The sequence below is a fragment of the Hippoglossus stenolepis genome, chromosome 9 (assembly GCF_022539355.2).
Source record: "Hippoglossus stenolepis isolate QCI-W04-F060 chromosome 9, HSTE1.2, whole genome shotgun sequence".
In the NCBI taxonomy this organism is placed as follows: Eukaryota; Metazoa; Chordata; class Actinopteri; order Pleuronectiformes; family Pleuronectidae; genus Hippoglossus; species Hippoglossus stenolepis.
In genome coordinates, this window is record NC_061491.1 from 6805492 (window position 1) to 6825620 (window position 20129).

At 41.1% G+C, this 20129-nt stretch overlaps 2 protein-coding genes across 2 annotated transcripts; one reads left to right on the forward strand and one right to left on the reverse strand.

Moving 5' to 3' along the window:
• Positions 1-2174: 2174 nt before the first annotated feature.
• dgcr8 (DGCR8 microprocessor complex subunit) lies at positions 2175-13668 on the forward strand. The gene is made up of 14 exons (XM_035165698.2): positions 2175-2318; positions 2702-3677; positions 5213-5375; positions 5952-6094; positions 7389-7728; positions 7836-8033; positions 8356-8457; positions 8699-8797; positions 9440-9522; positions 9725-9825; positions 9982-10088; positions 10583-10710; positions 11014-11127; positions 11599-13668. The coding sequence occupies exons 2-14, from the start codon at positions 2976-2978 to the stop codon at positions 11680-11682; spliced, it is 2364 nt and encodes a 787-aa protein (XP_035021589.1). The 5' UTR covers positions 2175-2318; positions 2702-2975; the 3' UTR covers positions 11683-13668.
• Positions 13669-14270: 602 nt separating this feature from the next.
• trmt2a (tRNA methyltransferase 2 homolog A) lies at positions 14271-19850 on the reverse strand. The gene is made up of 12 exons (XM_035165699.1): positions 19746-19850; positions 18056-18685; positions 17517-17625; positions 16835-17016; positions 16640-16754; positions 16409-16524; positions 16214-16325; positions 15937-16059; positions 15711-15786; positions 15032-15148; positions 14849-14945; positions 14271-14722 (listed from the first exon to the last, which is right to left on the reverse strand). The coding sequence occupies exons 2-12, from the start codon at positions 18676-18678 to the stop codon at positions 14542-14544; spliced, it is 1851 nt and encodes a 616-aa protein (XP_035021590.1). The 5' UTR covers positions 18679-18685; positions 19746-19850; the 3' UTR covers positions 14271-14541.
• Between the last annotated feature and the right edge of the window lie 279 nt (positions 19851-20129).

Genomic DNA, 20129 nt, shown 5'->3' on the forward strand with positions numbered 1-20129 from the left:
TCATCTGTTCTTTTTCCTATGAAAAGTCTAAATGTGTGCTGAGAAAATGTCAGTATCCCTCATTAAAGAAAAAGAAAAATCGATGTGATTGTTATAAATGAGGCTTTTGCACTGAATTAAAGACAAATATTTATCCTTGTTTTAAAAATCTCTCCAATTACCCAAATCGTATCCTAGTTATTCCCAACTTGTTGTATCAAAAAGAAACAAATGGCAGAAAAAGAAAAAGAAATCTCCAATATCCTTGTTCTATTAGGCTACATCCATGTACTACAGGGGAGAAGTGAAGTGAAGCTACTGTGTGTTATTTCAGACTAAAGACTATTAGTGACCCCAACTGGTAAATTGAGATATTGTGATTCAGTTGATGCTGAAGCAATCTGCTGCTCCAACACCTCAGGACTTTGCCATATATTCAACACATTTATAAGGGAATCTGATCAATGGCAGGTAGCCAGACTCTTTACCTTAACGGCAGGTAAGAACAAAAGACAAGCGTGAAACAGGCCATGTTCATGATCACCCTCTAACTGAACTGCTAGTTATTTAGCTCCAGGGACGAGGAGGTTTGTGCCTAGGTCAGAGTAGACCCCTGTGGAACAAGGCAATCCCTTAATAGTGGCGAAAATTGGTAGTCCTGGAAATCCGGCGTCAGGAAGAGGCAGCAAGATGTGCGAAGGCTGTCACTCAAGCAAGACAGGGGAAGTGGATGATGGGAGAGCATAGAGAAAAGGAACATCAGCTGGAAGGATCTGTGGGGAATGGAAGCCAGCAGGATAAGCCTCTGCTTAGAGCAACCTATTGAAAGGACCCTGGGAGGATCCTGTTGATGAAGCGAATGAGAGGAAGAGTCTGCGGTATTCAGACATGGCATTTGAGGCAGAACAACGTGGCTGAAAAGCAATAGTTTGCCCTGTGGTGGTTGGTTGCAGGGGTTTCATTGCAACATCCACCACCAGGTTGCTCAAAGATCTGGGGATTCATGGACAACCCCTGCACCAGACCATAACGTAAACATCAAACACTGCAGAACCCTGCAGCCAATGGCTCTGAATCAGGAGGAAAGATCCCAACTGGGCCCCAAGACGCTAGGGACATGCACCCAGGTCTGATAACCTGTGGTGGGCCTGCCTTAGAAGAGGGTGTCTTGTGATTAAAAGGCCGAAACACCTCATGACACAAAGGTACACAACTGGAGATATGTCCCTAACATCCGCTGGTGGTCACTAACATCTGCTAACATGAACTGGTGGTCAGCATTAATTAGTGCAGTCTATGGGTAGAACGTACAAGGGATATTCTCCATCTTGTCCTATGTTCTAAAATGGGACAGCGTTTATTTAAAAAAGGCATAGAGGTAATGATGTCTGATCTACTGAGCAGGACACATGACTTTCATAGTGTTGCCATACAAGCCAGTAGCCAGTCAGATTTACCTTTAGCCTCAGTGTATCCTCAGGTTCAGCCTGTATCGTTGATCAAAAGGCCAAAACACTTGATGACGCCAAGGCGCACAACTGAAGTTATGACGCTAACGTCTGCTGGTGGCCACTAACACCTGCTAACATCTACTGGTAGTTGGCAACTTAATTTGAGCAGAAGAACTTCAAACGTACAAGGGACATTCACCATCTTATCCTATATTCTAAAACCTGTCACATAAAAGATCAAATATTAACTGTAAATTAAAGATGTCAACACATAACATGAACAACAGTTTTTAAATACTTACACTCTTATTTCACTCAATTTATGATTATTTTATTTAAGCACCATCGAGAGACATGGCTGACTAAGAAAATTAGTTCATGCATGTGATAAAATTTTAAACATTTCACATGTGGTGTTTAACAAACTACAAAGTAAAAGTTTGTAGTGTTTATAGACATTACATACACACAATTATTGTAACTTAAATTTATGTTGTTTTTCTTTAGTTTAAAATATTGTGAAGACTTAAACATTTAATAATTTGTTAATTCAAAATATATCTGAATTCTTTATGTTTCCTTTATGTCTAGAATAAGAATTCTGGCGCTTAACATGCTGCTCGTCTAAGAAAACGGCAAACGCTTGATTGGTTGAATCGGTAGAACCATACCGGTAGCTGCCGCGGAGAGGCGCTGTGATTGGCCTGCTGACCCATCAATCATGAAAAAGCCGGTAGTGGAAGGCGGGCTACGGGGCGCTTTTCCGATGTGGTTTTTTCTCCAAGATGGCGGTGCTACCACCGAGTTCTTATGGCGGCTCGTCGCAAATGCAATAATTTAGAAAGGTAGTCAGGCGCCCAGTAGGAGACAGTCGTGCCATATTTATCTGTGAGTATTTCTTCAATGTCTTACCTGACTGAGTTTAGCCTAGCTTAGCAGTTCTGCGGACGTAGACGTCTGTCCATCCCGGTGGCTGCTTGCTAGCACATCAGCGTGGACGTTAACGTTACCAGGGCCCCGCTGTGCAGCTGCAGTCTGAGCAGATGCGCTAAGACAAGAGGCTGTGCCATTCCTATATAACATTGAATTAGCTTGTGATATGGACCGGGTTAAACATTAATCCTATACCCAGGCTAAGAGACCCAGGGGAAAGTCATTTGTCAGCAGCTACATGTTAACGTCAGAATAGTAACAGGTACAATGCGCAGTCTTATTATGCTATTGGTCATAAAGTTGTACTGACATGTACTCTCTCTGGTCCTCTCCTCCAGCCCCTAGAAGATCCCAGTGGAGGATGATCAGTGCCTAGATCCCATATTAAGCTGAATGCATTGTGATTTCCAATAATTGAGACAGTGATTCTGAAAGCTGTCTACATTAATGAAAAGAACAATGTAGTCAGCTTAGCATTTTCTCCTCTGGTACGTGGTCTATACAGGGATGTGCTTCTGCATGAATTGTGGCATTAGATAAGAAGGAAGTTTCTCTACAGGTCAGATTTAAATATACTATATTAGTCAGTGTATGTTGTAGTGGCTAACACAGATGAACATGGAGATAGATGATGTTCTACCCCCTCTCCCCTTGGAGCCACCTGATGATTTTGGCCGAGATGAGGGCAGAGCACCTCCACCACCTCCCCTGCAAACGTCCAGTGACGCAGAGGTAATGGACGTTAGCTCTGGTGGTGATGGATACACATACACCCCAGGGGACGAGGAAGCCCAGCCACAGCAGCCCCTCAGCAAGGGCTCAGTCACTTTCTGTAGCCACCTCTCAGATGAGGCCGGTCCCAACCCCGTGTGCCCGAGAACAGCTCGTCACGCTCCCCCGGTCACCAAGTTTCTACCAGACCTCAAGCTGCTCAGAGATGTTAAGATCCGTGTGAGCTTCACTGAAAGTAGCAGCAGCAGCAGCAATAGTAAAGACAGGAAGGTTCTGTACACAGGTGAAGGGCAGGAGGGAGGGAGTGATGATGGCTTAGACGGCCTGAACGGTGAGTTGCATGACTCAACTAGCGAGCAGGAGGCAGCTGAGGGAAGCTCTGGAGCAGGAAACATATGCAGGAGGTCAGAGGAGGCTGAGGTAGATCTGGAAAACAAGGTAGAGTATGCTGTCCTGGATGAGTTGGATGACTTCTACGAGAACTTCCTGGATCAAGACGATGGGGAGCAGGGCGGCTTTAAATCTGAGGTCATAGCTCAGCAGGAGCAAGCAGGTGACGAGGCCGTGGCTTTCTCATATGAGGTACGTCTGCTCTTGTTTCTGCAGTATCCCTTTTCATTGTCAGCTACACACCCAATTTCTTCATCCCTGTCAAACAGTAACATTATAATGATAGAGTATGTACAGTTTGAAAACTACAATCCTCACAATGCAGGGCTTTCCCGAATTGACTGCCATACACTTTGTGTCTCGTACCGAAGATGTATGGTTGATCACTTTTAATCAAAAAGCACCCCAACCTGTATGTAGCAATGAGGACCATGAAATAGCTTCCATGCAGCTTTATAACCAGTTACAATATAACTCACTGGCATTGGGATTGAGGCATTCAAAGCATTAAAAAAAAATGTACATTTGGTAAAAATCTCAACGGCCACTAGTCTTTCTGTTCACAAAGTTGTGGTATCTATAGATAAATCAACACATAACACTGTAATGCTTGGTGTTCACATAGAGAAATATTTTTCAACAAAGTAGTAAGACCTCTGGTGTAGGCAGCAGATATCCAGGCCAGGACTCTTATCATCTGTTCACCATACACTTTACTGTCCGACTAGTTTCATTTATCACACAGGTTGAATGTTTCTCCACACAAAACAGAAACAGAAAACCTTTTTTTTAATGTTAAAGGTCTGCATGACATTTTGACATTTCTGCATATGAATACAGATTCATTAAAAAGAAGATAGCCAATGCATTGCACTTCATAGGTTTTGCCTCTTTTTCTCTCCACACTGTTTACCTGCAGGCAACCAGGGCCTGCTCAAACATGATTAGTCGAATTAGAAACCGCATATTCACATCCATAATCTGTTTCTAGAGATTAACCAAGGTGAAACTGCAAGATAGTTCCAAATATTAAGTGCAGAATAGCATTCTGGTGACGTATTTGATGCAAGTATCATGATAGGTTTTTCCTTGAAGTTTGCAAAATCACTTATATAGGCTTTGTTGTTTAATAGTGTAGTGTATAGTTTAGTTATTGGCACTAGGGATAAATGGCAGCAACTGTCACTATGTAATTGTAAGAAATATAAATTGGATGTTGCCTAATGGGCCAGTAAGAAAAGAATCAAAACTCCACAACAATTGCTGTTGCAACACTGGGAAACCGTTCTGCATCAATAGATACAACAGATTAAATCTGGATCAAATGTCCCATAAGGTAACATACATTTGAGTTTTTCTTTGTCTTTGCTTTGTATTACTGAAAATGACAAGTGAGATACCAAATGAGGTCAGTGACCTTTTTATTTTCCCCAGTAAATGCTGAATTTCCTTTTATGCAAGTTAATCAATAGTAACATTGAGGGATAGAAAATGATAAATGCATCATTTAATTTGTGTTAGTTGTTTATACATTTTAAATATAATTTGTTTCCAAATTCAGAACTGGTAATTTTTACTGTTGTTGAAGTGTAGTTTTGTTTTTTCTTCCTCCAATGTTCAGTTAATTCATCACATCAGGTGAAGTCTCTTCTCAGTTGAAACATAAGAAATTCCTGTAAACCTGTGACCCATCCGTCTCTCCCGGCCCTAACCACTGTCTCTTCCAGGAGGAGTTTGACAACGATGTCGACGCTCTGCTCGAGGAGGGCATGCCAGTGCCAAAAAAGATGCGTCCAGCTGATGACAAAGATGGCGGGGACAGTGATCATCCATCAGATGGTGAAGGAGGTGTTCAGCCTATGATGACCAAGATTAAGACTGTCCTGAAGAGTGAGTGGTGGATCTGTCTGTTTAAGGGTTGGGCTCTATCAACGAACTTGCAGTTGAATGTAGTTTCAGTTCTGAGGGGCACAACATATTCTATTCAGTATGTAGTACATATGTGTATTTTGAAGCCAGTTGAATAGAACAATAGTCTACGGCTGTGTGCACTGCCAATATAGATTACATCACAAGGTTTCCCCCGGGAAACTGCCTTGCAGAGGTGGTAAGACCTGCACAACGAAAGTAGGTAAGCGTTTGTTCTGTGCTGTAGTGCTCAGATATAGTATCATGAAAAAAAAAGAATGACGAAAAATAAAACTACAGGTGAATTCTCATCCTATAAACTGCTTGTAGTGTATTTTGTTATTTTTTATTTTAATGTGGAGAGTCAACTCATAGGTGACAGAAGTTATCTCCAAGGTGGGTTTTAACACTCCCATACAAGATTGTCAAACTTAAACCAAACCAAAAAAAATGTTTTAACATAATTCCAAGCCTGTCATGTAACTAGACACATCACTTAACCACATGATGTAATAATGTTGTAATTTGTGCCTGCATTTGCATTTCTCCATTTGCTAGGTCGAGGGCGTCCACCCACTGAGCCTCTACCTGATGGATGGATCATGACATTCCATAACTCAGGCATTCCAGTCTACCTACACAGAGAAACTAGAGTGGTCACCTGGTCCAGACCATATTTCCTCGGGACTGGCAGTATTAGGGTAAGATGCTACACAGATTTCATGCCTAAGTAACACATCACCCTGATGTAAACAGTGCAGGGGTATTCATCATAGTATTAGTTGCGTCCCCATCCATGTCAGCTCTCTCAACCTAATTGTTGGTTCTATATATTGCTCCTCCTACCAGTTAAATCAGTTAAGGTGGACTCCAGTAGCATGTAGCCCTTAAAATTCTGGGCTTTGTGCTGAGACTCATTGTTGAGGATCTGCCAACAAATGCTTGTTCTATTCATGTCTGTATTTCTTATATCTCTATTCCTATGGTTTTGTAGAGGCCACCCAGCTCTTTCCAAAGTAACACTATGATGTGGTGATAAACCGTCATGTTGGCAGTATCAACTACTACACCACACACCAGTTGTTCTCCTCACTGTACATCCTGCTTCACATCTGCAAACTAGAAAGGGACTTTGAGATCTGGTGTGCCCTTAAGTCCTCTTAAATTCAATCCAGCCATACCAAAGTACACAGTCTAAACACACCTATAGATATAAGTTCCGTAAATATGCCTAATATTTTTCATCAAGGTCTCTGTATTATTTCTTTAGAAATTCACAAGAATTCAGAAAAAAAACTTTTCACTATATTAAATAAAGCAGGAAAAAAACCACTTCATTGATCAGTACCAACATTTTTTGAGTTCTTCCATGACTCATAACACATTCTTTGATTAAGTTGTGTGGTAACCCTTCCAGTCGGTTTTGCATAAATCAGTTTAATAACTAACAAACGCAGATGAAAACATAATCTCCTTGGCCCAAGTAATATTGCAGATATACTCATACATCTCATTCCATTCTTATACATGATGCATATTATTATTGTTTTCACTACCACACTGTACTCAATGTATATTGTTGTTGTTTTTTGCTAATTCTGTTTTAGCTTGTATATTTGTCCAGTATGCAAAATATATATGCATATCGTCTGTTTATTGTCCGCAGCAGTAGAAGGCCACCATCAGCCAGAACCAAATTCCTTGTGTGTGCCAACTCACTTTGCCAAATAAATCTGATTCTGATATGTGACATTACATTGACGACATGTTCTTCCAGTCAGGGGAAATTTAGATTCAATGGGGCTTGTGTGAAATTAGGCAATGCTGGCCATATTGGGCTGCTGGGAAAAAAATTGGGTCCAAATCGATCGCTTAACTGAAAATTGCCACCACTGTATTTTTCGTGGTAGCAGATGGTCTACCCTGTTGAAAATACAGGTATGTATTGGAACTGTTGACACAATCTGTCCCTACTCTTGATTCTTTTTTATACAGAAACATGACCCTCCCACTAGCAGTATCCCTTGCCTGCACTACAAGAAAATGAAGGAACATGAGGAAAGGGAGCTGAACGCGGAGATGGCAGCTAATGCAGTGGCATCTCCGGTAAAGCCCAGGCTGGAGGCTAATGGTGAAGAGGGAGCCGGCATGTTGGATGCTACAGCCGAGGAGCAGGAAGATGTCCCTCCCTCCATTTTGACTGACGTTGCCCCAAATGGAGAGGGTACCACTGACAACAACCTGCAGGTTAAAGTGATCCGACCTTTTGACATTGCCCTAGGGGCCTTAGGACAAGTCAGGGCCAAAGTGGAAGTGTGCAAGGATGAGTCAGTAGGTAAGAGCTCGTCATAGTATATTGGCACTGAAAGACTTTTGAAAGGTTCTTATGTTTTTGTTGCTTTTTGCCACTAAGTGAACTAACTTGATGAAACCTCTTCACAGAACTTGAAGAGTTTCGTGTGTATCTGGAAAAATGCTTCGACTTTGAACAAGTTACTGTAAAGAAGTTTCGTACTTGGGCTGAGCGAAGGCAGTTCAACAGAGACGTGAAGAGGAAGCAGGCAGAGACAGAGAGGCCCATCCTGCCCGCCAACCAGAAGCTCATCACACTGTCAGTCCAAGATGCCCCCACTAAGAAAGGTAACACATATACAGACTCCTACATATTCACACAGTTCTTGTTTTTTATTACCTGTATTTCATTACAGATAGTATCTAATATAATAACTAATGGCTCTACCACAGAACTCCATGGTTGCTCTCTAACTGTTAAAACACAGAAGAACCACACTGTATATACAGTAGATATGATGACCAGGGCAAGAATCATTTTTATTCCTTTAAGCAAACTAACAGAATAGTTAACCTCTCTGTCTTTTTAAGAAAGGGTGGAAATCAAGTCTCTGATAAGTGTAATGTTGGTTGATGAATTTTCAAATTTCAATACATTTTCTTTGAACAGAATTTGTCATAAACCCCAATGGAAAATCTGAAGTTTGCATCTTGCACGAATATATGCAACGTGTCCTCAAGGTTCGACCTGTTTACAACTTTTTTGAATGTGGTAAGTTCTTTTGTTAAGTATCATCCGCTAAGTTTCTCTGTTGAATATCATCTGAAAATCTACTCATGTTCATTCTATTGTCATCTACAACCCAGTGCACATTTACATTACCCCCTGTAGCATTTACATGTTTTCCCATGTACAGACATAAGTCTGGCTGTTGTTTCTTATAAATTAAAGGTCACATGTTTAGTTTGACAAGATTTCCATATCAAATGAACCAGATTTTTGTGCCTCACAGAGAACCCAAGTGAACCCTTTGGAGCGTCAGTCATTATAGATGGAGTGACTTACGGCACAGGAACAGCAAGCAGTAAAAAGCTTGCCAAGAATAAAGCTGGTAATTTTATTTATTTACAGTATTCAGCAATGTGATCAGTGTCAAACATATGTATATTACTAGGGCTGCACGATATATCGAAACTCTATCGGCATCGCAATATCAACAAGCGTGATAGATGTATCACTAAAGACGGCAAAAACTGCGATGAATGGTGTTTCATGCGCCACGCATTCACGTCAATATATTTGGCCAATCAGATGGAGCCCTGCTGCCCTAGATGATAAATTAAAGTCATTCATATCATTGACGGATTTTTCCGTAGAGAGAAAACAGAGAATTTTAAAACATTTACAGAAACTGTAAAAAAAACATGTATGAAAAGACCCAAATTAACACTGTAGGTGAACATAGTGGAGCTATGCATGGCTCCCTGGTGTCTGCCCCGACTTTGTGGTGCTGCGGCCGGGCTGTGGAGCTGTCCGTGGTCTCTGTGTCCTTAGCCAGGGACTGTTTATGTTTATTTATCGCAAATCATATCTTCATCGCGATATTAAACAATAATATCGTACAGCCCTATATAATACCCTTAATTAATATGATGATATTCCTCCAATTCTTACTGTACACAGTAGATAGATACACTGGTAACTTGTTGCTATGCTACTTCTGTTCTCACTGGTGTTATGATGTACACTGCAGCTCGAGCCACACTGGAAATCCTCATCCCTGACTTTGTGAAGCAGACCTCGGAGGAGAAGCCTTCGGAGGGCGATGAACTGGAGGTACTTTTCTTTTTCCTGTTTTTCAAAGCAATTCATGTTCTTCATATTCAGTGAAATGGAATAGATGAAGCTAAACCTCAACACGCTGAGCACGTAACACAAGTTTTGATTATAGGCATTGCCAAGCTGTTTTCCCTTAAAGTTAATGTATTTTTAAAATAAGAAGTAACACACCAATCATTCAATGTGCTCTTCCCCACAGTATTTTAATCATATCAATATAGAAGACTCAAGGGTGTATGAGCTGACCAACAAAGCAGGACTACTTTCGCCATATCAGATTCTTCATGAGTGCCTTAAAAGGTAAGGGGTGGAACACTCAAACCAACAACAACCTAAATATTGACCAAGTTTAATCATCTGCCAATTTCACAGTTGCCACTCTACTGATCCTGCTCTCTGTCAGGTCAGGTTGCAAATATTGATGAATAAATTGTCCTTTTTTTGTTTTTCCTGAAGAAACCATGGGATGGGAGACACCAGCATTAAATTTGAGGTGATCCCAGGAAAAAACCAGAAGAGTGAATATGTGATGACATGTGGGAAACATACTGTGCGTGGCTGGTGTAAGTAGATCCTCCTTTAACCACATAGTGATGACGAATCACTCGAACCGTTTTTTCAGACATGATCTGCGGGTAAAATCCGGAGAATTGGCTACTGGGGGGGTTCATCACTGAAAACTAAACCTTGCACATCACATTGCACATGTTGATATTATTACATACATTTTTTTATTTTTTTTTCTTGAATTTTGCAGAATTAAAAATATTTGATTACATAGCTTAAATTGCTCAAGGAGTAATGGACATTTTATAAAACAGTGTCATGCTAATATACATCTCTAAGTTTTACTCTTGACATTCATATCATAATTGAAGCCATTTCATTTAGGTAAAGTGCTTACTAGAAGCAACAAATCATTATAATGCCCGTTTTCTCTTTTTATTTGAATTACCCCGACTGACTTTGTGATGCTTGCTAGTCTTTCACAGTCCAAATAGACACATTAGCATCACATAATGATACGTTTTTTCACTTTAATTGTCTTTTTCAACAGGCAAGAACAAGAGGGTTGGCAAACAACTAGCGTCTCAGAAGATCTTGCAGATGCTTCATCCCCACGTCAAGAACTGGGGCTCGCTGCTGCGCATGTATGGCCGAGAGAGCAATAAGATGGTAAAGAAGGTAGGTTCTGTATTCAGAACTAACTGTAAAGCCTCTGAGGTCGTTGGAAAATGTTTACTTTTATTGGTGTTTTCCATCTTTATTTGCTGCTTGCCAACTCAAGCTGTCAAGATGTCTTTTCAACATAAAACCCTCTCACTCAAATTACTTGTCTCTTTGGAAAAACATCTGTATGGCATCAATCACCATTGTATTTAATTTATAACTGGCGTGTTGATTCCGCATTGCCTTGTGAACATTGTTCACGACAGAACAGCCAGTGAAATATGTTTCAGATTTTAAAAAAAAAGTAATTTGTTGCAGGAGAACTCTGACAAGAGTGTGATCGAGCTGCAGCAGTTTGCCAAAAAGAACAAGCCAAACCTTCACATCTTGAACAAACTGCAAGAAGAAATGACAAAACTAGCCACGCATAGGGTGAGTAGAGATCTGTTGTGTAGAAAATACTGTATAATGTATTGTTTTTCTGTCAAGCGTAAAACTTAAATCCTTTTGTCCTTTTGTTTTTCGACGGTTGTTTGTTTCTGACACGTTTATCTTTCTTCCATCACTAAGAACCTGAAGGGTTTACTTAGTGTACGTCAATGGAAATGTTCTCACCAGAGAGCTCATTGAAGGAAAGACGAGGTGGTAGTTTTAATCCAAATGAAGCACTGAACTTCTTCAGGGGAAATGGTAAATCTGAAGGGTCTCAATTAGTGGGACTCTGTCTTATTGCGGCTTAACTTAATGCCTGAGGCGTAGAAGACGAGTGCATTACAATAGACATCTTGACTGGTGTAGCCTGCAGTCCCAGCTTCACAAAATGACATTGCCACTGGCAAAATTGTACATTTCAGAACAGCTAAAAATATTGTTAATGGTTATTTTATTGTAATTTAATTCCAGGAGGAGACAAGAAAGAAACCCAAGATGACCATAATGGAGTCCGCCCAGCCAGGAAGCGAACCTCTCTGCACAGTGGACGTCTGAGTCTCGGAATCACTGAACCACAGCACTGAAAACCCCGGTCACTGTCAGACTTACTACACACCCCCACCCATCACTTAATTATGCATCACTGAGATCTAATGGCAATATAGTTCCACATAGAGCAGGCTGGTAGAACTGCTTTGCTTCCTTTGTTCACGTTGTTTTGGATCAGCTGGTAGATGGAAGGTGAGGACTAAATGCACAACAGACCGTAGAGCAAATATCATCTACCTCTTTAGATGCACCCTTGCTATGGCACTAGGAGAAAAAGAAAAATCACCCAGGGTGCAGAGACGTTAACATGGCTTGACAACAGATGAACCACATCAAAATAAAACTGCATGCTTCTTTGACTGCAAAAACCACTACTCCGTTGGTTTTGTTTTGAAGTGTTTTTAAAACAGCCGGCGAACCTTACCATACCCGCACCTCTTATTAGTTTTGTTTGTGCTTCAAGTATTTGGAAAAGACTACTAATATTAGTGTATTTATACCATTCATTTAATTGGGAAACAAAGTCACTTGTTTATACTGTATTTTAACTCTAGGTGTTCTGGATATTTTTTGGTGAAATACAAAAAAGTAGTTTCTCCTCAGAACAGACAGTTGCTGTCTTGGTTTGCACGATTAAAAAATAAAAAAAAAACATGTTGAAGTGATCTCTTTTCAGAGCTATTGTCATGCACTCGTTTCCTGTCGGATATTTTCGTTGACTGATCATGCTGTCGGTAAAGAAATAACTGCTTTTTGGAATGTTTGGAGATGACTCCTTGTATTTGTTTGCCTTTTTTTGCTTTGGTAATGCAACAAACTGACGTCCTGCTTCCCAGGCTCAGGGCCCGGTCTCACATACAGGAATGTTTCAGTGGTGAACGCCTCCTGTTCACTTCCAATCTGTGAGAGTGAGGGCGCAAATAAAACACTCACTTCTTGTGGCGAAACAAATCGCAGCGTTGGGTTTGCGTGGAAATCTGACCTGCGATATTTGCTTAGCTTTCACACACACGTGTGACGGTGTCCTAACACTTCAGTAAACCCAAGCACATGGCCACAGTGTTACTGAAAAGGTGAAAGATCTTTTACACTCTTAGTTCTTGCTAGCTTTTTCTTGTACTAATGCCATGCACACACTATAACCACGTTACTGTTGCTTTTCATTTAAAAAAAACTCCAGTTGGCTACATGTTGCCTTAGTTAATCCATTTCATGAAGGGTTTAGAGTATATACAGTACATTGGACCTAAAACACCCTTCAACAGGGACTGGAAAGACCAAGCCCCCCTTAACTTGATGAAGCATTTACCGTTTAGCCAGTTAGTATTTTTTTTTAAAGAAGACAGCCTATACAACAAGTATGTGCAGATTCTTTTCAAGACTCATCTTAATGGATCGTGTTATTTTGTTTGTGTACGTCTGCTATTGTCATGACAACAGATCATACTTTTTTAACCATTTTTCAAATGGCAGCCTCGCAAAATGTAGTCGGCACACTGACATGAAAAAAATGCGATCAAGTCATTGAGTCCAACAGGAGCTGATGAGAACTGTGTATACCAAAGCTTCCATGCTGTCTTATGCATTTTATAGAAGAGTTAATGTTGCAAACTGTACATTAGAATCATTTATAACAAAGGATAATACAAACATAAGTTGCTGGATCAAAATAGAAACTGCTGTTCATTCTGTCAAATATTGGGTCTGTCTTTTCTTTTTTTTTTCGTGAGGACACATCAGTTTAAACAAGGCTGTTGTGATATTGTAGTTTGCTTTAAGAATGTGCTTTCTCCTCTGTGCGTGTGTAGTCTTGCCAAGTGTATGTCAGTGTGAGAAGACAGGAAAAAAAAACAATGCTTTTATATGTGTTACCGTTGAGTTGTTCCAATGAATCGTTTGAGATGTTGCCTAGAAAAATGATGTATTGCAATCTGAGCTCCATGACTTCAGTGATATTTGTTATGCAAAAATAAAATATCTTGACTGACTAAAGAGGCTTTTTTTATTATGTCAGTAAATGAGAAAAGAGGAAGTTTATTAAAGGAAAAAGCTGTTTATGCCACAGTACCCGCTTGTGCTGTATAGTCCTGGATAACAGTTGAACAAAGAGTTTGAATTCAAGAATCAAGTACAAATTTTACAAGATGCAATTTAATTAGTCCTGTTATGAAAATAAAGGGGAAACATGTAGAACCCATGCTCTATGAAACCCTTTTGAATATCACACAGATGTAACCAATGATAACCACAGTCGCCCATTCCCAAACATTAGCTCCTCCACAAGAGACAATTTCCTTTAGGTTTGTGGTTCTTTCAGAATAAACAATTTCTTGCTCAATCTTTTCAAAGTCCTGATACTAGTGATAATGTGCTGATGTGATAAAAGTGCTTCTTTATTTCTGACAAGATGCTCCAAAATACTAATTTCAACAGGCGACTGGGATCTGATATTTCCCCTCTTGAATGACACTTTGCATAAAATCATGACTTAAATTCTCAAAATCACCAACCCCCCGTTTAAGTGGCCCTAAAACTCGGTCATATTAAGACAATAAAAATAAATTCTCAAACTGAAAAGCAGGCGAAGAGACTCATGAAGCTCAGTAAAGCAAATACAGTACAATACATACTGTAAGAAAACTGTTTATTTGAAGCACTAGACAATTCCTTATTGTAACATAAGTAGACTTTACTGTATGAGACATTGGTGAGTGTTAAAGGATATTGTTTGGATAAATTGACTTTTAAAGAATAAGGTCATACAGATATTTAAACAAAATGATGTTAGCATCAATTTTGAAGGATTTCAAATGCTTTTAAGAGCTGAGTGCGTGCATACATTTCTAATATGGACTGCCTGTAAGACTAAGAAGCAGTCTGTTCCTGGTTGCTGCTGCTGCTCTGCTGCTTCTGGGGTTCGTAGTCCACTCTCTCCAGCAGCAGAATCATCTCCATGTGCATGGTCTGAGGGAACAGGTCCACGGCCAAGGCTCGCACCGGACGGAACGGAGCTCCATGAACTCTGTTGGACGGTGCTCTGCACAGACTAAAAGAGGAAGTTCCAACATAAGAGTCATTACTTTGTAGAACTAGTCACTCTCTTTCTAAGTGATGTCCTGTTTTCTTACACACAGCTGCTCTGAAAACAGAAATGAACAATGTTACAACTCACTCGATGAAGTTGGCCATGGCTGCCTTTGCATTGCACGCCACGTAAATCAGCCTCTTCAGGTGCTGTGCTCTACGGATGGCAAGAATCACCTTGGAATCTGTGTTTGGTTAAAACAGATTATTTGAACATGCGACACACTAAAAGTGGGTGGAATCCATTTTCAATTTGTGGTCATTTACTCACGTAGTCCCGCCCTCGGTGGATCCACGATGGCCGTGACACTGGGTGAGACGAGAGCGTTGAGAATGTTGGGGAGCACGTCCTCCGCTTTACCACAGTGAAATTCAACATTACTTAGTCCTGGAAATACAAACAAGTCATGAGTTATTTGTTTGTCTTTTATTTAAAACAAGACTAGTGCAGTGCTTGTTGGAAACCTGCCTTTTAGGAATGGACTGTTTCTTGTGTTAATGTTGTGGAGCTACTTCAGAACTAGTCCTTGTCATTAGTGAGGCCTCTGCACAGTGTGCTGTATGTTGTATGCAGAGCTTTTTATAAACAGACAATGGTAGAGAATCAAGTTTGAAAACTTTGTGTTCATCATACCTGGTTTATCTGAAATGAAGCCGTTATGTGTCCATGATCAATTGTCTTCTGTTTATTAAAGTGAATGTATTTAATAAAATGAAACTGGATTTGCTTTATGTTTTCAAATCGCACCAAATTTAACACTGCACTCTCCTGGACCATTATCAATACACATGTCAAGTGTGAAGCTGATAAGATGAGGAGTTCTCGACAATTGCAATTATACAAAATATAATCTATTGATACTTTCAATTCTGTTGACATTCTGACATCAAATAATGACATTTCAAACAGCATATAACTGCCATCAGTGTGATGATAGCTGGTGTCCTACCATTGACTTTTGTATTGACTTTGGCATCCTCCACTGCTTCCTGGCACAGCTCGATCCCAATCACCTTCTTTACCCTCTGGAGACACAAATCAGACAGTTTATATTCAGTCATGAACATTAAAAGGGTCATTCATCATCTCAAATTTCAGAGAATCACGTCACCAACATGCACCACAGAAATGTCAGTTTTAGTTTTTATAGCACATTCTCAGGCATCAAACTTTACCTTCGCCAGAGAGATGCCAATGGTCCCTGTGCCACAGCACACGTCCAGTACTGTGCTGTCCTGGTCCAGCTGGGCCCACTCCCCCACAGTCGAGTACAGCACCTCTGCAGCTCCTGTGTTCACCTGCCAGGTCACACACACACACACACACACACACACACGTGTATCGCCTGTGCACTTTGTGTATGGAGGCTTTACAGCTGTTCCATAGCAGGAAGCATCATTTACACAACTACAAACAGAGCATGAGGTTGAGACCCTTTGAGGTGAATCCTACCTGGAAGAAGGAGTGAGGGGATATTCTGAATTTTAGACCCAGCAGCTCTTCATGGATGCAGCTCTCTCCAGCTACCAGCTCACAGGGCAAGTCCTCTGGGTTAGGGGATTTCCTTCACAGCCAACAACACAGCAGGTTCAGCTGAATGGATCTTATTATTCTGATGACTGTAAGTCTCTAACTGCTCCCCCTTACCTTTGACCCTCTCTAACAAAGTAAAGAGAGGTCACGCCGCTGGCTTTCCCCTCTCCCTCGGTGAAGTGCTCCTTCATGGAGCTCTTCAGAGCGTTGAGCTCCTCTTCTTCAATTTTCTTGGAGACATTGAACAAGAAAAAGAGGTCAAGGGGTGAAATCTAACAATCTGTCTAATGTTAAATTGTTTTATTTTATTTAATCAGACAGTTAGACCTGAGAACATGTGATCACCTGTGGGTTGAAGAACACTACAGCCATGGCTTGTTTGGTCCTCGTCGTTCGTACAGTCAGCTGCTTCCAGTGTCCCTCATACGTCTCAGGACTGTACACAGAGTACGGTGTTGTCCTGTTGGCAAAATCAAGATTTGATGCAACAGAGGAAACATTCTGTAAAGATTTCCTGTTCTTAAAACACATTTTAACTACCTAATAAACTTTTGAAACTCGCAGACCACTCTCTTGGCCTCGGCTGAGACATGACACGTCTCTGCCGGCCCCACCACAGCACACGAGCCTCCTTTGTATTTCCCCAGACGGAAACCGATGGTCTTGTCTTCACCGTCTGCCCCGACTGAGATGAGGAACTCACACTTGTTTCTGTACCCGGTCTGCCACGACATGACAGGGAAATGTGGACAGGATTGGAAGTGTTAGACTACTAAAATTGAATAAGACTAAAATATTATGAAACAGTAAAAGTGAACAAAGCCACTGACATCACTTAGAACTTTGAGCTGTACTGTAAAGCACTGTGACTGGCCATCAAGACTAGAAAAGTGCTTTATAAATACAGACCATTGTAAATGACTACCCATTTTATAATTTATGGTTATATACTGTACTACGCCTTTTTCTTTCTGTACAGCACATTGAAGGACCTCTGTCTGCTAATGGTAAATTAATAAATGAACAATCTTTGGGTTTCGTACTGTTTGGACTGAGAGTCATTTGAAGACGTCACCCTGGGAAACACTTTTTTTTTTTACATTTTCTTATATTTTGTTGATTACATTATTCAATGAGATCATGAAAGTAGGTGTATATATATATAGCTGTGCAGAGGCTGATGTTCAGTAAGACCCAAGTTAGACCCAACGTGTGACTGCACCTGTGTAGGAGATGGTTGAATAGCTTCCAGGGGACAACACATTTTGTTGTATTTCCCTTTCTGTGCAAAGAGCCACGGCAGCATGGCTTTGTTGGTGCTTCCAATCTCTCTGAAAAAGAAACAGTGGGACATTTATCTTGAAGTTGTTAACTGTATGATGTGGATATTTTCCACTGCAGACACACAGAGCTCTTTCACCTCCATCATGTTTTTGCAGAATCGACTTGTACAATAGATAAATCCATCAATAAAACTGTCAAAATAACTTATTGTATGGGGAGTTGTGTTTTCCATATCATTATAAACATGGTTAAGTTGGAAGCCATTAAATGCATTTGGTCTTCACGAAAACAAACGATATACAAGATTATTTGCATATAGAGGAGGAGGTGAGATCCGATCACAAGTGGTCACAGGAGACACATTCTAGGAGCATTTTAATACCGGGGGTGAACGGATGAACTAAGAGCTGTCCACTTATGATCAGATGATTATACCTGATAATATAAGGTGTTAACAGGGCCAGTGACACCACCTACTTTGCCAGCCTCTGCAGAACCCCCACCACCTCCTGCTCCTTCCTCCTCAGCTGCTCCTCATAAGGCACATTCCACAGAGGAGTCACCACATTGGCTATCTGGACGCTGAGCGGCTCCTCTTCCTGGTCGCCCTCTGCCCGCTTGGATGGGGGCTGCCCTCCCGCGCCCTCTCCCTCCTCCTCCTGCCTCCTCTTCTTCAGGATGGGGTCAGCTTTGGGTTTGGCCAGCCTGACGCTCAGCACTTGGCCCTTCCACAGCATGCCGTGCACCATCTTCATGGCCTTGTCACGCTCCTCCTCGTTCATAAAGGTGACGAAGGCGAACAGGTGCTTGCCAAACAGCTTGATCTTGTGCGGGTTGAGGCCGTGCCTGGCCAGGAACTTCTTCAGGTCGTTGAAGCCGACGAACTTGGGCAGATTCCTGATCTCCACTTTGTAGATCTCGGACGTGAAAAGGTCCTCTTTGATGTAGCGGTACACGTCAGAGGCCGCCTCGCTCTCATCTTCCCCAGCTTTGACGTCAGACTTTACACCATCAGTGCTGGAGTCCTGGGGGAGGACATCAGGTGTCTCTTCCTTTGAGGGGGGCGTATCAGCCAGTGGGCTGTCACTTACATCTGCCATCACTCTGCTGGGTGGACACATAAACAACACAGTAAACAGGCAGAATGTGACATATGCTCAAAAATGTGTGTGAGGAAGAAGTGTTGTATTAAAGTCCCTGTAAAACATGTTTAATCTACCTCTGTGTGAAATGTGCTTTTTAAATAAAAATTGCCTGGCAAATTAATAATAGAAAGATTCATAAAAATTTTGAGTCTTTTTTCCACAATGTTCAGCCACTGCTCTGAAGTTGGTGGATTTCATTTCAGCCAGCTCCTTGTGATGGCCTTTTTACATCCAGGTGTCAAAACGTTGAAGAGATAGATGTCTGTCTTTAGAATGTTGTCATCTAGTATCAACCCCAGGTACAAAAATCCCAGGGATCCTGAGAAGTCTTGTGACATAAAACATTCTCAAGGATCATCTGAATAACCCGGTCACAGAACAGTTGGACTTTTATGCATGAGCAGAAATGGGATAAGCAGTATAGATGGACGAATGGACACACTGCCTCCAGTTATTTACTGTGAACCAAATTGTTTAGTTTTTATGAGAGGCATACAAAAAATTCCTTCATCCCTCCATCTTGGTAGTTGTCTGTGTTTTGACCAATGCCAGTACCAACCCCTTTAATATTGAACTCCCGTTCCCATTTCAATGTAACATTCAGTAAGTTTATCACATGTCGTTTTTGTAAACTACTGTACAGTTTAGAGGAGGTTTTTGTTTGTTGTTAACGGCTTTTCACAATAAAACGACTTGATAACTGCACAGAGTTTAGTCAAACGTCATTGTTTATGTGACGTCACGTCTGCAAAACATGAATACGTTTAAATGAGACGTAGAAAACAGCTGCACTTTATAACAGGGACATGCACATGCGCTAGTTGCATTTGAGGACGTGAGTTTTGTGTGCATGTCACAATAAAAGCCTGCACACAGGAATACATCGTTAGCTACAGGCTGAAGTGGAGATTTACTGAAGCGGCTCTTTCTTATTTGAAACCAGCGCCTCTTCAGCATCTAATGTTAAAATGTGACAGTTTCCTCTGCTGTTAAACATCAGCCACAGTGAACATGCGTCTTACCTCCTCTCAGTTAAATGCAGCTGCACCACTCACTTAAACACACAGGGCGCCGCCATGTTGATTTCGCCACGTGCTCCGTGACCTTTCAACTTTCTTAAAGTGGTAGTAGTCCCTTCCCGGGACTCGATCGTCATTTGTGTCATTGGGTTTTAGTCTCTTTGTCGTCTGTGAATCTCTGTTCAACAAAATTAAAGCTTCTCTTTCATTGTCTTAATGTGTCTTGAAACCAGGTGGAACACAAAAGACACACAAACGTGACAATCACATACATAAAACAACACACAACACAAATCAACAAGATTGTAATATATATATACACTACCGTTCAAAAGTTTGGGGTCACCCAGACAATTTTGTGTTTTCCATGAAAACTCACACTTTTAT